Below are 17,387 nucleotides of genomic sequence, written 5' to 3' on the forward strand. Positions count from 1 at the left end.
ATACACTAATGATGAAAAATCTGAAAGAGAAATTAAGGAAGTACTCCCATTTACCATTGCAACAAAAAGAAAAAAAAATACCTAGGAATAAACCTACCTAGAGAGACAAAAGAGCTTTATGCAGAAAACTATAAGACACTGTTGAAAGAAATTAAAGATGATACCAACAGATGGAGAGATATACCATGTTCTTGGATTGGAAGAATCAATACTGTGAAAAAGACTATACTACCCAAAGCAATCTACAGATTCAATGCAATCCCTACTAAACTACCAGTGGCATTTTTTACAGAACTAGAACAAAAAATCTTAAAATTTGTATGGAGACAAAGAAGACCCCAAATAGCCAAAGCAGTCTTGAGGGAAAAAAACAGAGCTGGAGGAATCAGCCTCCCTGATTTCAGACTATACTACAAAACTACAGTAATGAAGACAATATGGTACTGACACAAAAACAGAAACACAGATCAATGGAACAGGATAGAAAGCCCAGAGATAAACCCCCATGCATCTATGGTCAACTAATCTATGACAAAGGAGGCAAGGATATACAATGGAGAAAAGACAGTCTCTTCAATAAGTGGTGCTGGGAAAACTGGAGAGCTACATGGAAATGAATGAAATTAGAACACTCCCTAACACCATACACAAAAATAAACTCAAAGTGTATTAGAGACCTAAATGTAAGACCAGAAACTATAAAATTCTTAGAGGAAAACATAGGAAGAACACTCCTTGACATAAACCACAGCAAGATCTTTTTTGATCCACCTCCTAGAGTAATGGAAATAAAAACAAAAATAAACAAATGGGACCTAGTAAAACTTAAAAGCTTTTGCAAAGCAAAGGAAACAAAACAAAAAGACAACCCTCAGAATGTGAAAAATATTTGCAGACGAATCAACAGACGAAGGATTAATCTCTGAAATATATAAACAGCTCATGCAGCTCAATATCAAAACAACAAACAACCCAATCAAAAAACGGGCAGAATACCTAAATAGACATTTCTCCAAAGAGGACATACAGATCCCAGGAAGCACATGAAAAGCTGCTCAACATCACTAGCAATTACAGAAATGCAAATCAATACTATAATGACGTATCACCTCACACCAGTTAGAATGGGCATCATCAGAAAATCTACAAATAACAAATGCTGGAGAGGGTGTGGAGAAAAGGGAACCCTCTTGCATTGTTGGTGGGAATGTAAACTGATACAGCCACTATGGAGAACAGTATGGAGGTTCCTTCAAAAACTATAAATAGAATTGCCATATTACCCAACAATCCCACGACTGGGCATATATCCAGAGAAAACCATAAATCAAAAAGACACATGCACCCCAATGTTCATTGCAGCACTATTTACAATAGCCAGGTCATGGAAGCAACCTAAATGCCCATTGACAGATGAATGGATAAGGAAGATGTGGTACATATATACAATGGAATATTAATCAGCCAAAAAGGAACAAAATTGGGTCATTTGTAGAGATGTGGATGAATCTAGAGACTGTCATACAGAGTGAAGTAAGTCTCAAAGAGAAAAACAAATATCACATATTAAAGCATATATGTGGAATCTAGAAAAATGGTACAGATGATCTCGTTTTCGGGGCAGAAATTGAGACACAGATGTAGAGAACAAACGTATGGACAAGGGGGGAGAGCAGCGGCGGGTGGGGGTGGTGATGGTGGGATGAATTGGGAAATTGGGATTGACATGCTTACACTGATGTGTATAAAGTGGATGACTAATAAGAACATGTTGTATAAAAAAATAAATAAAATAAAATTCAAAAGAAAAAAAAAAGCAATTAGAGAAAAAAGAACAAACCCCCCCCCCCAAAGTTAGCAGAAGGAAAGAAATCATAAAGATCAGATCAGAAATAAATGAAAAAGAAATGAAGGAAACAATAGCAAAGATCAATAAAACTAAAAGCTGCTTCTTTGAGAAGATAAACAAAATTGATAAACCATTATCCAGACTCATCAGGAAAAAAAGGGAGAAGACTCAAATCAACAGAATTAGGAATGCAAAAGAAGTAACAACTGACACTGCAGAAATATGAAAGATCGTGAGTGATTACTACAAGCAACTATATGCCAATAAAATGTACATCCTGGAAGAAATGGACCAATTCTTAGAAAAACACAACCTTCTGAGACTGAATCAGGAAGAAATAGAAAATATAAACAGACCTATCACAAGCACTGAAATTGAAACTGTGATTAAAAATCTTCCAACAAACAAAAGCCCAGGAATATGTGGTTTCACAGGTGAATTCTATCAAACATTAAGAGAAGAGCTAACACCTATCCTTCTCAAACTCTTCCAAAATATAGCAGAGGGAGAAACACTCCCAAACTCATTCTACAAGGCCACCATCACCCTTATACCAAAACCAGAAAAACATGTCACACACGCACAAAATAAATTACAGGCCAATATCACTAATGAACATAGATGCAAAAACCCTCAACAAGATACTAGCAAACAGAATCCAACAGCACATTAAAAGGATCATACACCATGATCAAATGGGTTTTATCCGAGGAATGCAAGGATTCTTCAGTATATGCAAATCAATCAATGTGATATACCACATTAACAAACTGAAGAATAAAAACCATATGATCATCTCAGTAGATGCAGAAAAAGCTTTTGACAAAATTCAACACCCATTTATGATAAAAAACCCTCCGGAAAGTAGGCATAGGGGGAACTTACCTCAACATAATAAAGGCCATATATGACAAACCCACAGCCAACACCATTCTCAATGGTGAAAACTGAAACCATTTTCTCTAAGATCAGGAACAAGACAAGGTTGTCCACTCTCACCACTATTATTCAACATAGTTTTGGAAGTTTTAGCCACAGCCATCAGAGAAGAAAAAGAAATAAAAGGAATCCAAATTGGAAAAGAAGAAGTAAAATTGTCACTGTTTGCAGATGACATGACACTACACATAGATAATCCTAAAGATGCCACCAGAAAACTACTAGAGCTAATTAATGAATTTGTTAAAGTAGCAGGGTGCAAAATTAGTGCACAGAAATCTCTTGCATTCCTATACACTAATGATGAGAAATCTGAAAGAGAAATTAAAGAAATTAAAGAGAAATTAAGAGAAATTAAATCTGAAAGAGAAATCTGAAAGAGAAATTAATAAAATACCTAGGAATAAACCTACCTAAGGAGACAAAAGACCTGTATGCAGAAAACTCTAAGACACTGATGAAAGAAATTAAAGATGATACAAACAGATGGAGAGATATACCCTGTTCTTGGATTGGAGAAATCAACATTGTGAAAATGACTATACTACACAAAGCAATCTACAGATTCAATGCAATCCCTATCAAACTACCACTGACAATTTTCACAGAACTAGAACAAAAAATTTCACAATTTGTATGGAAACACAAAAGACCCCAAATAGCCAAAGCAATCTTGAGAAAGAAAAACGGAGCTGGAGGAATCAGGCTCCCTGACTTCAGACTATACTACAAAGCTACAGTAATCAAGATAGTGTGGTACTGGCACAAAAACAGAAATATAGATCAATGGAACAGGATAGAAAGCCCAGAGATAAACCCATGCACATATGGTCACCTTATTTTTGATAAAGGAGGCAAGAATATACAATGAAGAATAGACAGTCTCTTCAATAAGTGGTGCTGGGAAAACTGGACAGCTACATGTAAAAGAATGAAATTAGAACACTCCCTAACACCACACACAAAAATAAACTCAAAATAGATTAAAGACCAGACTAAGGCCAGACAGTATGAAACTCTTAGAGGAAAACATGGGAAGAACACTCTATGACAAAAATTACAGCAAGATCCTTTTTGTCCCTCCTCCTAGAGAAATGGAAATAAAAACAAAAATAAAAAAATGGGACCTAATGAAACTTTAAAGCTTTTGCACAGCAAAGGAAACCATAAACAAGACTAAAAGACAACCCTCAGAATGGGAGAAAGCATTTGCAAACAAAGCAGCGGACCAAAAATTAATCTCCAAAGTTTACAAGCAGCTTATGCAGCTCAATATTAAAAAAACAAACAACCCAATCCAAAAATAGGCAGGACACCTAAATAGACATTTTTCCAAAGAAGATATACAGATTGCCAATACACACATGAAAGGATGCTCAACATCACTAATCATTAGAGAAATGCAAATCAAAACTACAATGAGGTATCACCTCACACCAGTCAGAATGGCCATCATCAAAAAATCCACAAACAATAATTGCTGGAGAGGGTGTGGAGAAAAGGGAACCCTGTTGCTCTTATGGTGGGAATGTAAATTGGTACAGCCACTGTGGAGAACAGTATGGAGGTTCCTTAAAAAACTAAAAATAGAACTACCATATGACCCAGCAATCCCACTACTGGGCATATACTCTGAAAAATATATAATTCAAAAAGAGTCATGTACCACAATGTTCATTGCATCACTATCTCCAATCGCCAGGACATGGAAGCAACCTAACTGTCCATCGACCCATGAATAGGTAAAGAAGATGTGGCACATATATATAATGGAATATTATTCAGCCATAAAAAGAAACAAAATTGAGTTATTTGTAGTGAGGTGCATGGACCTAGAGTCTGTCATACAGAGTGAAGTAAGTCAGAAAGAGAAAAAAAAGTACTGTATGCTAACACATATATATGGAATCCAAAAAATAAATAAATAAATAAATAAATAAATAAATATATATATATAGTTCTGAAGAACCTAGGGCAGGACAGGAATAAAGATGCAGATGTAGAGAATGGACTTGAGGACACGGGGAGGGGGAAGGGTAAGCTGGGACGAAGTGAGAGAGTGGCATGGACTTATATATACTACCAAATGTAAAATAGATAGCTACTGCGAAGCAGCCGCATAGCACAGGAAGATCAGCTCAGTGCTTTATGACCACCTAGAGGGGTGGGATAGGGAGGGTGGGAGGGAGATGCAAGAGGGAGGGGATATGGGGATGTATGTATATGTATAGCTGATTCACTATGTTATACAGCAGAAACCAACACAGTACTGTAAAGCAATTATACTCTGATAAAGATATTAAAAAGAAACCAAACCAGAACTTAAAAATATAATAAGGGCACACTTTCGTAATAAAGAATGGTCCTTCCCAAGAAAACACAGTTGTAAACATGATCTCATCCTATCAAAGATACTAATAACAAGATATATTAAAAGCTTTGAGTGAATAAAAATAGCCCAGAATTTTGTTTTGCAAATATTTCAGCATGCCAGTAAAACTTTCATGTGTTTGTCAGTTTAGGAATTTATATTTCTCAACACAACAAGAAGTAGAACTTGAATATCCAGATTCTTCTGAAATTTCGTTTTTTCAGGACCATGTTGGAAAATCCAGTTTTACACAGGTATTTTGAGCTAACCTGAAGTAATGCTCTCAAAGCTATTTCACCCGATTATTACTCTTCAGTGATTTGAAATAGAGGAGCAGCAGCCCCTGAACCTCTTACTGCTTCTCCTGCCTTCTACCCATAAAGCCAAGAAAAAGAAGGACAATTATAGATTTCGAGTCTTGACGTGAAGGCTGCTAGATGGGGGCTGCAGCATGTTCCCCGCTCAGGAGCCCCTCTCTCCAGAACAGAACAGTCACGAATTTACACACGAGGTAGAAAACTTTGCATAATTCCTCAGCATTAAATCTTAACAGTAGAGACAAAACTAGCTTTTTAAAACTTCTCATCTCAGCTCTTTCAGGAGGAAACATATAGGCAGGGAGAATGAGTGAAAAAGATATTGAGTTAAAAAGTAAATGGAACATTAAAAGTGGCTTTAGCATACAGCAACAAAAGAGAGACTGAAATAATGCTTTCTAGTAAAGAAAACAAGATCACCATTGGGGCTTCCCTGGTGGCACAGTGGTTGAGAGTCCGCCTGCCGATGCAGGGGACACGGGTTCATGCCCCGGTCTGGGAAGATCCCACATGCCGCAGAGCGGCTGGGCCCGTGAGCCATGGCCGCTGAGCCTGCGCGTCCGGAGCCTGTGCTCTGCAATGGGAGAGGCCACAACAGTAAGAGGCCCACATACCGCAAAAAAAAAAAAAAAAAAAAATCACCATTGGATCCCAAAAGGAAATTTCACATGCTCTCCTAGATGTGGCAATAATTTATTGGTTTCTGTTTCGTTCTAGTAAAGAATGCTTTCTGGTAAAGAAAACAAGATCACCATTGGATCCCAAAAGGAAATTTCACATGCTTTCCTAGATGTGGCAATAATTTATTGGCTTCTTCCTGTGTCGTAGTCATCTTTAGCGTAATGTCTTTGTATACCAAGGTATAGATTTCCCAATAGGAACATAAAGTACCGGAAACTGGTGAGGCCAGTTAGATTACCCCAAGCTGTGGCGGGAACCACCCTGGACAGAACCAAGTTTTAATTACCTACCAGTAAAGCCACAGGGAAGCAAGAGCCATGTTTCCTTCATTTGGTCATCCCATTTGTAGTCTTACACAGACAAGGAACTTTTTAAAGCCATCATTTGTATGAGATGTAAGTAGTCTCTAGAGAGAGCAGTCAAGGGAAATGAGATCTGAGAACCAAGAGGAAAAGCAGAAATAAGAGCGCACTTAAATTTAAGACCTGTTTATTGATGGACTACCAAAAAAGTACAATGTGGTGTCTAAGACTTGAGTTACAGCCATCGTACTTACTAGCACCATGGCTTTAAGACATTGAGTATTTTTTGTAGTGTCTAAATTACCTGTAAATAAAAGCACACGTTTATTAAGCATTTCCTATATACTATTTAAAGTCCTTTACATATTTTAACTCATTTAATCCCTATAACCCCAAGGTAGTTGGTACTGTAATTTTCTTGTCTTAAAGATGAGGACACTGAAGTACAGAGAGGTTAAATAATCTGCCCAGTAAATGGGGAATCACGGCTTAAATCCAGGGAGTCTAGATGATTAAACCATATGGTTATCCAGTACATAAACAGACTCTAAATAATGATGAAAAATAAAAAGAATGATACGAATCTCTGCTCTGCCTGCCTTTCCAGCTGTTATGAAGATTATATACATCCTTTCTTTTAACAAAAATTTACTTACCTTTAGGCACTTTGCAAACAAATGAGACACTTTCTTTATCTTCAGGGGAGCTAAAAGATTAGTAAGTCAATAGGCAGTTGTAATACCTTCAGAAAAGGGCAATGTCTATGGAAAGGGTTGCCCTGGACTTTGAGAGATCTGGCCAGGCAAGGCGAGCAGCCTGCTTCGAGGGGTTACAGCTAAGCTAAAGGAGTTATCCAGGCAGAAAGGTGTGCAGGAGGAAGGGCTATGCGCTCACTAACTCTCTTGTTGTCAAGAACATCTGGGGGGACCACAGCTCAATATGGCTCAGGCAGAGAACATGAGAGCATGAGGAAGTGGTGAGAGACGAAGCCAGAGAAGTAAGCAGTTCCCTCATCACAAAGGGCCTATGTGAGGAGTTGGCATTTATGCAGCAGACAAGCAGTGGGGGGCTACGAAAGGCTTTAAAACAGGAAAATACATATTCAGATGAATGTTTTTGAAAGATAACTCTGATTACAGTCTAAAGAACAGTTTGGGGGCTTCCCTGGTGGTGCAGTGGTTGAGAGTCCGCCTGCCAATGCAGGGGACACGGGTTCGTGCCCCGGTCCGGGAAGATCCCACGTGCTGCGGAGCGGCTGGGCCCGTGAGCCATGGCTGCCGGGCCTGCGCGTCCGGAGCCTGTACTCCGCAACGGGAGAGGCCACAGCTGTGAGAGGCCCGCGTACCGGAAAAAAAAAAACAAAAACAAAACACTTTAGAGGGTGGACAAGCCTAAAGATGTTTCCAAGAGCCAAATGGGAAGCTGCTTCGGTAATCTGCATCTTAAAGGATGGGGATCTACATTAGAACAGATCCAGTGGGCGATTAATAAATATTTGCAAGTTAGGATCAGCATATGTTGGTGGTTGACTGTGGGATGAGGGAAAAGAAGGTTTCAGGCTTGACCAACAAGATAGGTGCTTGCACCATTCCCCAGGGTCAAGAACATACTCTTACCACATGAAATAAAGGACATGAAAATGCTTTGTAAACTGTAAGGTACAATATAAATATTAGTTCTCTTGATTGTAATGGGGGCAGAAATGACTACCCTAAAGAAGTTCTCACCAGCTGGGAAGATAGACATGAAACCTACTATAATGAAATAATGATACCTACTACTAATACGAATAACTATAACTAATGAAAGTGCCTTCATGTGCCTAGCACTGTTGTAAGAGTTGTACATATATAATAACTTATTTAATTCTCACAACACCCTATTTTACAGGTGAAGAAAGTGAGCCATAGAGAGGTTGCCTAATGTCTCATAGTTAGTAATAGTGCAACTGAGAAACAAACCAACACTGGCTCCAAAAGCTGTGCTCTTAACTACAATAGCATATGTCTCTCTCTAAGGCAGACGAAAATTAGTATTACAAGAAAAGTACGTGTAGTCATGAAACAGAGGAAGTTAATATTAATAAAACCCAGAGCGTAGCAGTAGGAAGCAGCATGTTTGCTTCCTAGAAAAGCATTCATTGTTGAGAGCAGACCTACACTCAATTCTAAGACCCACAGAGTTCTATCTCCAATTATCCTACAAACTTGTAATGTGCTAGTTTTGTCACTAGATGGTGCTCGTGCCACGGTTCTGAATATCTGGCCTCGTTCCTGAGAGGTATTGTCCGCTCTAGTGGTTTGGACAACTAAGAAGTACATCAGTTTTCATAACCAATCAAGTGTTTTGTTACATTCATGCATTTTATTATTAATGTACCAAATTATGATTTTAAAAATTGAGAACGGTTTTATAAATAATCTGGCTATACTCAAATAGAAGCTTTTTTCTTTTGTTTCTTCAACGTGCTATGAGTTATCTATGAATTACCTGATCATTTCTCTAGCAACTACTGTCTGATATACAGCGTTAGCTTTTACAGCTCCAATTCTTTAAGGGACCCAGTGCTGGGGATCTGAAAATTCGTCTCTTGCCTCTGAGTGTTCTGCTCTCCTAAACTTCAAAATTTCATGATAATAGTCATTTTGACACCGAGCCCTCTCTTAATGTGTTTTTTCTTTTAACCTGTGTTTAATCATTAGTTTGTACTAATGATTAGTAGCTTTTTAGTTTTAGCAGCTCCCCACTCATGCAACAATACATCAGCTTTAGGTACTACATATGTATGAGATTTGCTTGTATTATCTAACTTTTGTTGGACATGTAGACTCCAGAAATCCAGGAGCCATAGATGACCTACTTAAGTCTAGCACTGTCATTTTATACCTAGCTCACCCTGATGTCTTCTGAACAATGTGAACTTCACAGCAGAAATCTGAACAAATAGAAAGATATTTCACCCATCTCCAAAAAATAGCTTGGGAAGGGGCAGTTCTTGTAATAGCCCGCCACCCTGCATTTATCACAACTACTCCTCTCTTAACAAGAGCCCTGAGGTTCTCCCTTTGACTCTCTCTCTCTATACACCCCTGCCATTGCTTTAAGGGGCCCCACTGTTGTAGGTACCTCCTAAATCTCTAGCTCTAACCCCCATATTTCAGTCTTCCCACTTGCTGTTTCCACCAGGATATCAACGAATACCTTAAAACTCAACATGTGAGAAGGTGACACGTCTCTTCCAACTCCTCACTTTTTAACTTCTACTCACAACTTCACTATTTTCCCAGATACCCATTTTTAAAACTGAAAATAGTATTTCTTTATGACCCCTTATCCAATTCAATGCCAAGTCCTTGGCAAGACGTTCAGGGTCTATTCCATTTGTCTTTTCCTGTTTCTTCCTCTGCCTCACCGATGTCTTCTCATCCGAATGACGGCGATATCCCCCTAACCCATCTTCCTGGCTCTGTCCTCTCTTCCATCCATCTCTTGTATCCATAGCATTTTATTGGGTTGGCCCAAAAGTTTGTTCAGATTTTTCCGTAATATGTTATGGAAAAACCTGGGACTTCCCTGGTGGCTCAGTGGTTAAGAATCCACCTGCCAATGCAGGGGACACGGGTTCCATCCCCGGTCCGGGAAGATCCCATGTGCCGTGGAGCAACTAAGCCCGTGCGCCACAACTGCTGAGCCTGCACTCTAGAGCCTTCGAGCCACAACTACTGAGCCCGCGAGCCACAACTACTGAGGCTGCAAGCCACAACTACTGAAGCCTGTGTGCCTAGAGCCCGTGCTCCGCAACAAGAGAAGCCACACAATGAGAAGCCCGCACACTGCAACAAAGAGTAGCCCCCGCTCGCTGCAACTAGAGAAAACCCATGCAGCAGCAAAGACTCAACGCAGCCAAAAAGAAAAAAAAAAAACCCAGATAAACTTTTTGGTCAACCCAATACTTTCTAAAGCACTTTTCTGTTTGCCTTTCTCACTAGAAACCTTCACTGGCTCATTTCTTTTACTGAGTTGAGCACCAGCTCCACAACCATTGTCCACAATGTCCATAACTTGGGTGTGGGGGGACCTTTGAGTCTTATCCCCTACAAATGTCTGTCACTGCTCGGCTCTAAACAGCCACCAAGCATCTCCATGTTCAGGACTTTCCCATTTCAATGCCTCGGTTCTTGCATTGTTCTCATTAGTAGCACCTACCATCCGTGCCTTTTAAAGCCTGCCCTTCCAGGTTCATCTCGAATACCACTCATTCAATCAAGCCTTTTCTACTATGTCTAATCTGTAATTATCACATCTCCTTTGCACCCCATTAAGTATCAATTGTTTGTATTTCTCATTCTGTATTTATAATATCTACTGCCGTGTTTTGGACATTTTTCTGTCTCCTCTGTTTTAATTTGTGGGAATCATGAATTCTGTATAATTCAATCAACTATGCAGGGTCGTCATAAAACAGGAAACGTAATGTTTAAAAGCATAGATTTTTGGAATCTGTCTTAGTTCTTTCATTTATTAGCTGTGTGCTAGCTAAGCAGTTGCTTACCTGCTCTGAGCGTTGATATTACCTATAAAATGGGAATAAGAGTCATTGCCCCAGTTCTTGTTACAAGAATTAAATGAGATTTCATGCAGAGGCTGACAGATGGTAATCACTCAAAGAACACTTACTCTTGTCAGTGTTCTTTTTATAGTCACTTAGTCACTGTACAAATCAGATGCACAGGAAGTTTAATGAAATTGAAGGGGGACTTCTAGCTAAAGACCAAGGTAGAAAGGAAAATATTGTATTAAATAATACCCCAAAGTAAAAGCCCATGCTGGAGAAGAGGCCCCCAAGGGTGTAGGTGTTATCCAACCCTGGATCCCTAGGCCTCACCTAATGCCTGGTACCGGGCAGGTGTTTAATAACCATTGGTCGCAGTCCCGTCGTTAGCGAATAAGGTGCCATATACGTGTGGTGATCATGAAGACAGAGAAGATGATCAGACAGTGAAGGAAACTCACTGTCCGCCACCTTCTGTGCGACTGTTAGGATTTACACTGCGATACGAATTGGCCTGATTGTGCGTCTGCAGCTCAGGCCAGCCTGTCTTCTAACGGTTTTAATGGAGACCTTGCTGAATGCGGATTTAAGAAGAGGTATCAAAGCATGTGTCAGAGAGAGAGTGCACTTCTGAAAACACACTTTTGACTCTTCCTAAGTACAGATTTATGTAACACTAGGTTCAGCTGAATCAGATCTTTGGGACAAAGTGAGAGACAATGATATAATAGTAGGTTCAGTCCCTACACTACACTCCCTTAAAAGCTTTTCCTTCGGTACTTTAAGAAAAAAGTTGTCTTAAAAACAAAAAGTAATGGGATTCCCAGACAGAAATCTGTGTTTAAATGGCATGAAGGCTGTGGTTCAAATCAACAAAAGCGAGGAAATCCAAAGTTAACCTTTATCCAGACTGTGACGCCATTTTTTCCAACTCTGTGTGTGCCTGTGAGCAGCCCTCCTTTTGAAGTTCCTGGCTCTGGCCACCAAAATCCACAAATTGCTCTGAATTACAGTACTCTGGGTCTGCTATTTAATGGGAAAACACCCTGAAGATCTATGCTTACTTGCAAGTGTTTTTATGTATAGCCACTGTACATCCAGGAGCCATGAACCTGGTGGGTTTTTTTCTTTCAAGTTCCTGAAATCCCCATCTGCACCTAAATCAGTCCTGCCTTATATCCAGGTGGAAGAATTTGTATAACATTTGTATTGCTAACACTGATGAAGTTTCATATTACAGCTTATATGACACAGTTATAATTCAAATGCATTTACAAAATGTTTCTTTTCTCTCTTTTCACCAGACATGGCGATGACTTGATTGTAACGCCTTTTGCCCAGGTATGTATCATGCTGGCCTGCCTCCTTCTCGCTCCGTCTCTGGGTGTAGTTTCTAAGTGTAGCCTCTAAACCGGCCCATTCCTCTCCTTTTGTTCCTAACCATTCCTAACAGTGGAAACATTTTACTTCTAGGTCCTTGCCAGCTTGCGAAGTGTGAGAAACAACTTCACCGTACTGACCAACCTCCACGGAACACCCAACAAGTAAGCATGCACTTTTTGTGGCGTTATAAATCCTTTCCATAAAGGCGAAACCCTGAACAGCACTAAAAAAACCCACAACCCAACACTCATGCGTGGCATTTGCCCTCCTAGCCAGGTTAGGATACATGATAAAATTTAAAGCAGGATGGATCACCATAGTATTTTAGAACTGGTAAGATGTTAGAAATTAGTCCAGATCTTATTGTCTTTGTGCCTTTAACACTTAGTAGACAGGAGTTCAACAGATGAAAACATGAGATGGGTTTTTTTTTTTGTACCTTTGTATTTACTACTTGAAAGTGTGAAGACTCATCAGTAAAGACCGTAAATTCTATTAAAATTCTTTTGGAATAAACTATTAACGAGTTCAGAGGATTCAAACTTAAAATGACACGTACCAAAAGTGCAGGTCCAGGTTACCTGTTTTTTGATAATATATAAACAGGTTCATGTAATTTGATGATAAGAGTGGGATTATCTTCTCTTCTGCCCTCAACGAGCTACATAAGCTTGGCCATTTCAACTAACAGGGCTGAACATTGGTGTCCTCATCTGTTAAATGAGAGGTTTGAACTTAATAACACTGCAGTAATTTTCTCCTCCGAAATCATTTCAATCTGTGGGTCTAAGTGCTATGCAGTTCACTATCCAGCAATTTAAAACTCATCACAGGGATCAGAAGGTCATAGAATCAATGATCCTGGGATGGTAGGGCCAGAGGAGAACTTTGAGAAATGACTCAGCCTCTTTGTTTTACAGAAGGAGAAAGCAGGCCCTCAGAAGTCCAGCAAGTTGCTAACAACCACACCATAGGCTAAAGATGCGCCAGGGCCAAATCCTAAATCTCCTGATTTTTCTCAGCTAGTGTCACCATAGGACACCCTGTCTCTCCAGTCTTTGTGAAATTATTCATTGACCCTCTACTTTGCTTTTATCCAAATTTTTATTGCGTGGAGTTGTTAAAAGCGAGAGTGAACCCTGCTTTGAATGCTAACTTTTCCGTTCACTGTTCTATCCCTTTTCCCGGAGCTTCCTGTGAGAGAGTCCTGCATAGCCCCGTGGAGTTTTCCCATCGTTGGTCTCTCCTCCTCTAAACTGTTCTCCAAACTGCCACCAGAGTCCTCTTTCTCGCTTGCTGTTTGGCCATGTCACTCCCCAGCTTGAGGCACTTCAGTGGTTCACTCTGATCATTACGATAAAGTTTAAATGCGTGTGCTTGGCCCCAAGGCACCGCGTGATCCAGCTCGAGGTACTTTGATTGATAGTTGATTGGGTTTATATCAGATGCAGTATACAGGAAAGCTAGAGGCTTGCCCAGCCTCGTTTGCAGTGGTGCTCCCTGTTTATTGTTAAATAATTCACTCAACAAGTATTTATTTAGTGTACCATTCATCCACACGTATATGTGTGTACTTAACAAATATGTATTGGGCACTACCTTGTACCAGGCACTGGTGATGTAATAGTGACCAAAACAGACAATTCTCTGCCGTTTCAGGGTTTACATTCTGATGGGAAGTGCCAGGGACTACAGAGGTGTACAATCAGACCAGGTCTCTGGCCACATTAAATCCCATTCTAACAGTTGTGGCCTGGTTGTTCCCTGCATGTTCTACTCCATCCTAATTATGGACTTACTGTTCTCGTTTCCTAGTGTCTCTCTCCACCTGCCAGTGATTGCCTCACTGAATCCTGCTTGTCTTTTATAACACTCATTTGTGTTATCTTCACCAGGATGCTTCCCCTGACCCTGCCAAGCCTGGTTGAGCGCCCCCCAGTGGCCCCAGAGCACTCTGCAAATCATGTATGGATCTCTGCCACGACCACTAGACTGTGTGTCCCCATAAGGACACTTGAAATTTACATTTACTTTTCCTTGACTTTCTAAGAATTAGCAGAATGCCTGACACATAGTGTGTGCTCCATAAGTATTCATCAAGCATATAAATCTCTGAATTACTCATTGTTAGAGAAAGACCACCAAATGTTTCGAAAATTATTTTTTTGGAAGTGATCCTTTCCATTTTTCCATCTTTTTTTCTTTACAGGATATGGCCTCTGGGGCCTTATTTATTGGCTTCATAACTCAATTCTACCAACGGAAAATTATGTGACTTGGGCAAGTTATTTCACCTCTCCAGAGCTCAGTTTCCCAATCTATAAGATAGGGTTGTTCTGAGGATGAAATGAGTTACTATTTGTAAAGCATTTATAACAGCATCTAGCTCATAGTAGTAGGTGCTCAATAAATGTGAGTTATTATGAGTGATAGTTACACTTCTCTTGCTGAATCCAGAAACAGTGTAATACTTTGGAGTTTTCACATCCCTTATCACAGTTATCATCACCGTAAATGATGTTTATGACCCACGTGTTGCCACCACACTATGAACAAGGAAGCAAAGCTCAGGGAGATTAAATGACTAGTGCAAAACAGCTCACTTCTGACGGGATGAGCAGAGCCAGTGTTGAAACATAGTATCCTGGTTCTTTTGCAGTGTTCTTTTGTAGGAAAACTCAGGTTTTTTCCTTCCTCTGTAGGGAAAAACCCAGTTCCTCCCTCCCGGGTTTGTCTTCCCAGTGAGTTTTCTTTACTAGTCACACAAAACACTTCACTTCTGACACATCTGGTCACCAAATACGTGGAGGTTTTCCCCTCACAACAGCAAGGAAATGTCCGACACCAGCTGGGTGTCCCACAGTTTAACTCAATCCTGATGCTATCTGACATAACATCAGATCCCACAGGTTAAGGGCTCAGTCCCACAAGATTGCCCACCACCTCCCTCCCCACTCCAGACACCAGTTGTAAGCTCAAGTTATCATCTTTGCTTGTGACCCACCAGCTATAAGATTCCAACGACACCCCCCCTTAATTAATTTCATTCATTTGTTCGAGCAGCCCACAGAACCCAAGGAAACATGTACTCATGTTCACCAGTTCATTAAAGGATATGATAAAGGATACAGGTGAACAGCCAGATGAAGAGGGCAGAGTCTGAGAGGGTCCTGAGTGCAGGAGTTTCTTTCCCTTGGAGTTGGGGTGCATCACCCTCCTGGTGTGGATGTGTTTACCCGCCTAGAAGCTCTCTGAACCCTGTATTATTAGGATTTGCTGGGGGCTTCTTCACAGAGGCATGAGCAATTATTAACTCCGTTCCTAGCCCCTCTCCTAGGATGAGGGGTAGGGCTGAAAATTCTAAGCTTCTAATCATGGATTGTTGCTTCTGGGGACCAGCCCCTATCCAGGAGAAATCCAGGACCCCACCCAGAGTCACCTCATTAGAACAAAAGATGCTACTAGTGCACTTATTACTTAGGAAACTACAGGGGATTTTAAGAGTTCTGTGTCAGGAAGCAAGGGTAGAGAACAATATATGTCTGTTCTACTCTCTCACATCTTTCCATTTACTATACCTATTCAGTCTTCTGGGTTATGGGACGAAATCTCTGAAGGCTTTGGAACAGAGTCATTCAGGAAGAACTCATGGAATAGCTGAAGGTCAGAGAGCCTGAGGCAGAGACATGAGCTAGGAGAGCGTTTCAGGAATTAAAATATGAAGAGTGAAACCCTGGACCAAGATGATGGAGGTAGGAATTGAGGAGGAAGAGATGAATAAGGATACATTCCCAAGGCTTCTTTAACATAGCCCGGCTCAAGGCCACTACACTGCACAGCTCCAGGGAGAAGGGGCGCCAGTGGTGATGTGTCAGGGCGTTTTCAGTTACTGGTTTGTTGGCATGGGCTCGGAGGTCCTTCCTCTGTTAAAGCATTGGGGACTTAAGCCTAACCCTGCTTATTATAGGCTATCAGCTGAAGCTACCTTCCCGAGATCAGATTTTTCCATAGCCTTGGGGGTTTTGAACCACATAAACCTCCATCGTTACCATATACAGAGTGCCCTAAGACCATAGTTGCCATATAGAGAGCTCACCCAGAGCCAATTCTCACACTCTGACTGAGGACCACCCTCCAAATCATGGCTGTTTGTGTCACCTCTGGTCCAAACCACACTCAGCAAACAGAATAGACCAGCAGTAGAATAGTTGCATCTAACGATCATTCCCAAATCCATACCCATAGTTGTACAGAGTTGATCCTCCTACTGAGTTCAAGTACTTCCTTAAAACCAACATGTCCACCACCAGAGCTTCACCAAAGGGAGCTGAGCTTGCCTTGGTCTAGTTCGGGCTGAGAAGTGAATGATGGAGCCGCCCGGCAGGGGCAGGTTGGAAAACTGAGGGTCCATTTAATGCACTTTATTCTATCCCCAGATAGTCAATACCCTCAAACAAATAAAAACAACTGAAGACAAGAATATCTGTCAGGAATGGATCCACCATGCTAAGAGCATTCCCCCTCCCACCCCAACCCAGATATTCACTTATCTCGACAACTGAAACTATAAGGTTCATGGAACTCAGACGTTGTTCTCTGGGATATTTGACTTGGGTTCCAAAGTTCTACTCCTTGCCTTGAATGTAACATTTAAGCAATAATTATGTCCTCGGAATGGTTTTCATGAGACATTTGGATAATGTGTTGTTTTTATATGAAAAGGAACTCCCACATAGAACTATAATTCTCATAAGGCAAGATTTCCTTTATCTTTTGGCTCTTTGCTCAGCAAAAGCAGTTCATTGTCTGTCTGAGCTTTACCACCCAAAGGGTGAAAATCTCAGAGTTCCTATTGAGGTGATTTCCTTGCACTTCCTTGAAATGTTCTATTGAGGGATGCTTGATTGGGCTTGTATTTCTTGGCTTCAGATTAAAACCTATATATCCTTTGTCCCAGGAATTTTGAAACTGTAGCTTTCATTTAGAGTTGTTA

The 17,387-nt window shown here is 40.5% G+C and overlaps 1 protein-coding gene across 2 annotated transcripts in view; it reads left to right on the forward strand.

Moving 5' to 3' along the window:
- PDE4B (phosphodiesterase 4B) overlaps nt 1-17,387 on the forward strand; it is a 481,867-nt gene that overhangs the window by 350,098 nt on the left and 114,382 nt on the right. For both annotated transcript variants that reach the window (XM_060023415.1, XM_060023425.1), the window contains 2 exons: nt 12,316-12,352; nt 12,485-12,555. In XM_060023415.1, the coding sequence (XP_059879398.1) occupies nt 12,316-12,352; nt 12,485-12,555 (108 nt within the window). The remainder of the gene's footprint in view (nt 1-12,315; nt 12,353-12,484; nt 12,556-17,387) is intronic.

This window comes from Delphinus delphis, chromosome 1, assembly GCF_949987515.2.
Source record: "Delphinus delphis chromosome 1, mDelDel1.2, whole genome shotgun sequence".
NCBI classification, from domain to species: Eukaryota; Metazoa; Chordata; class Mammalia; order Artiodactyla; family Delphinidae; genus Delphinus; species Delphinus delphis.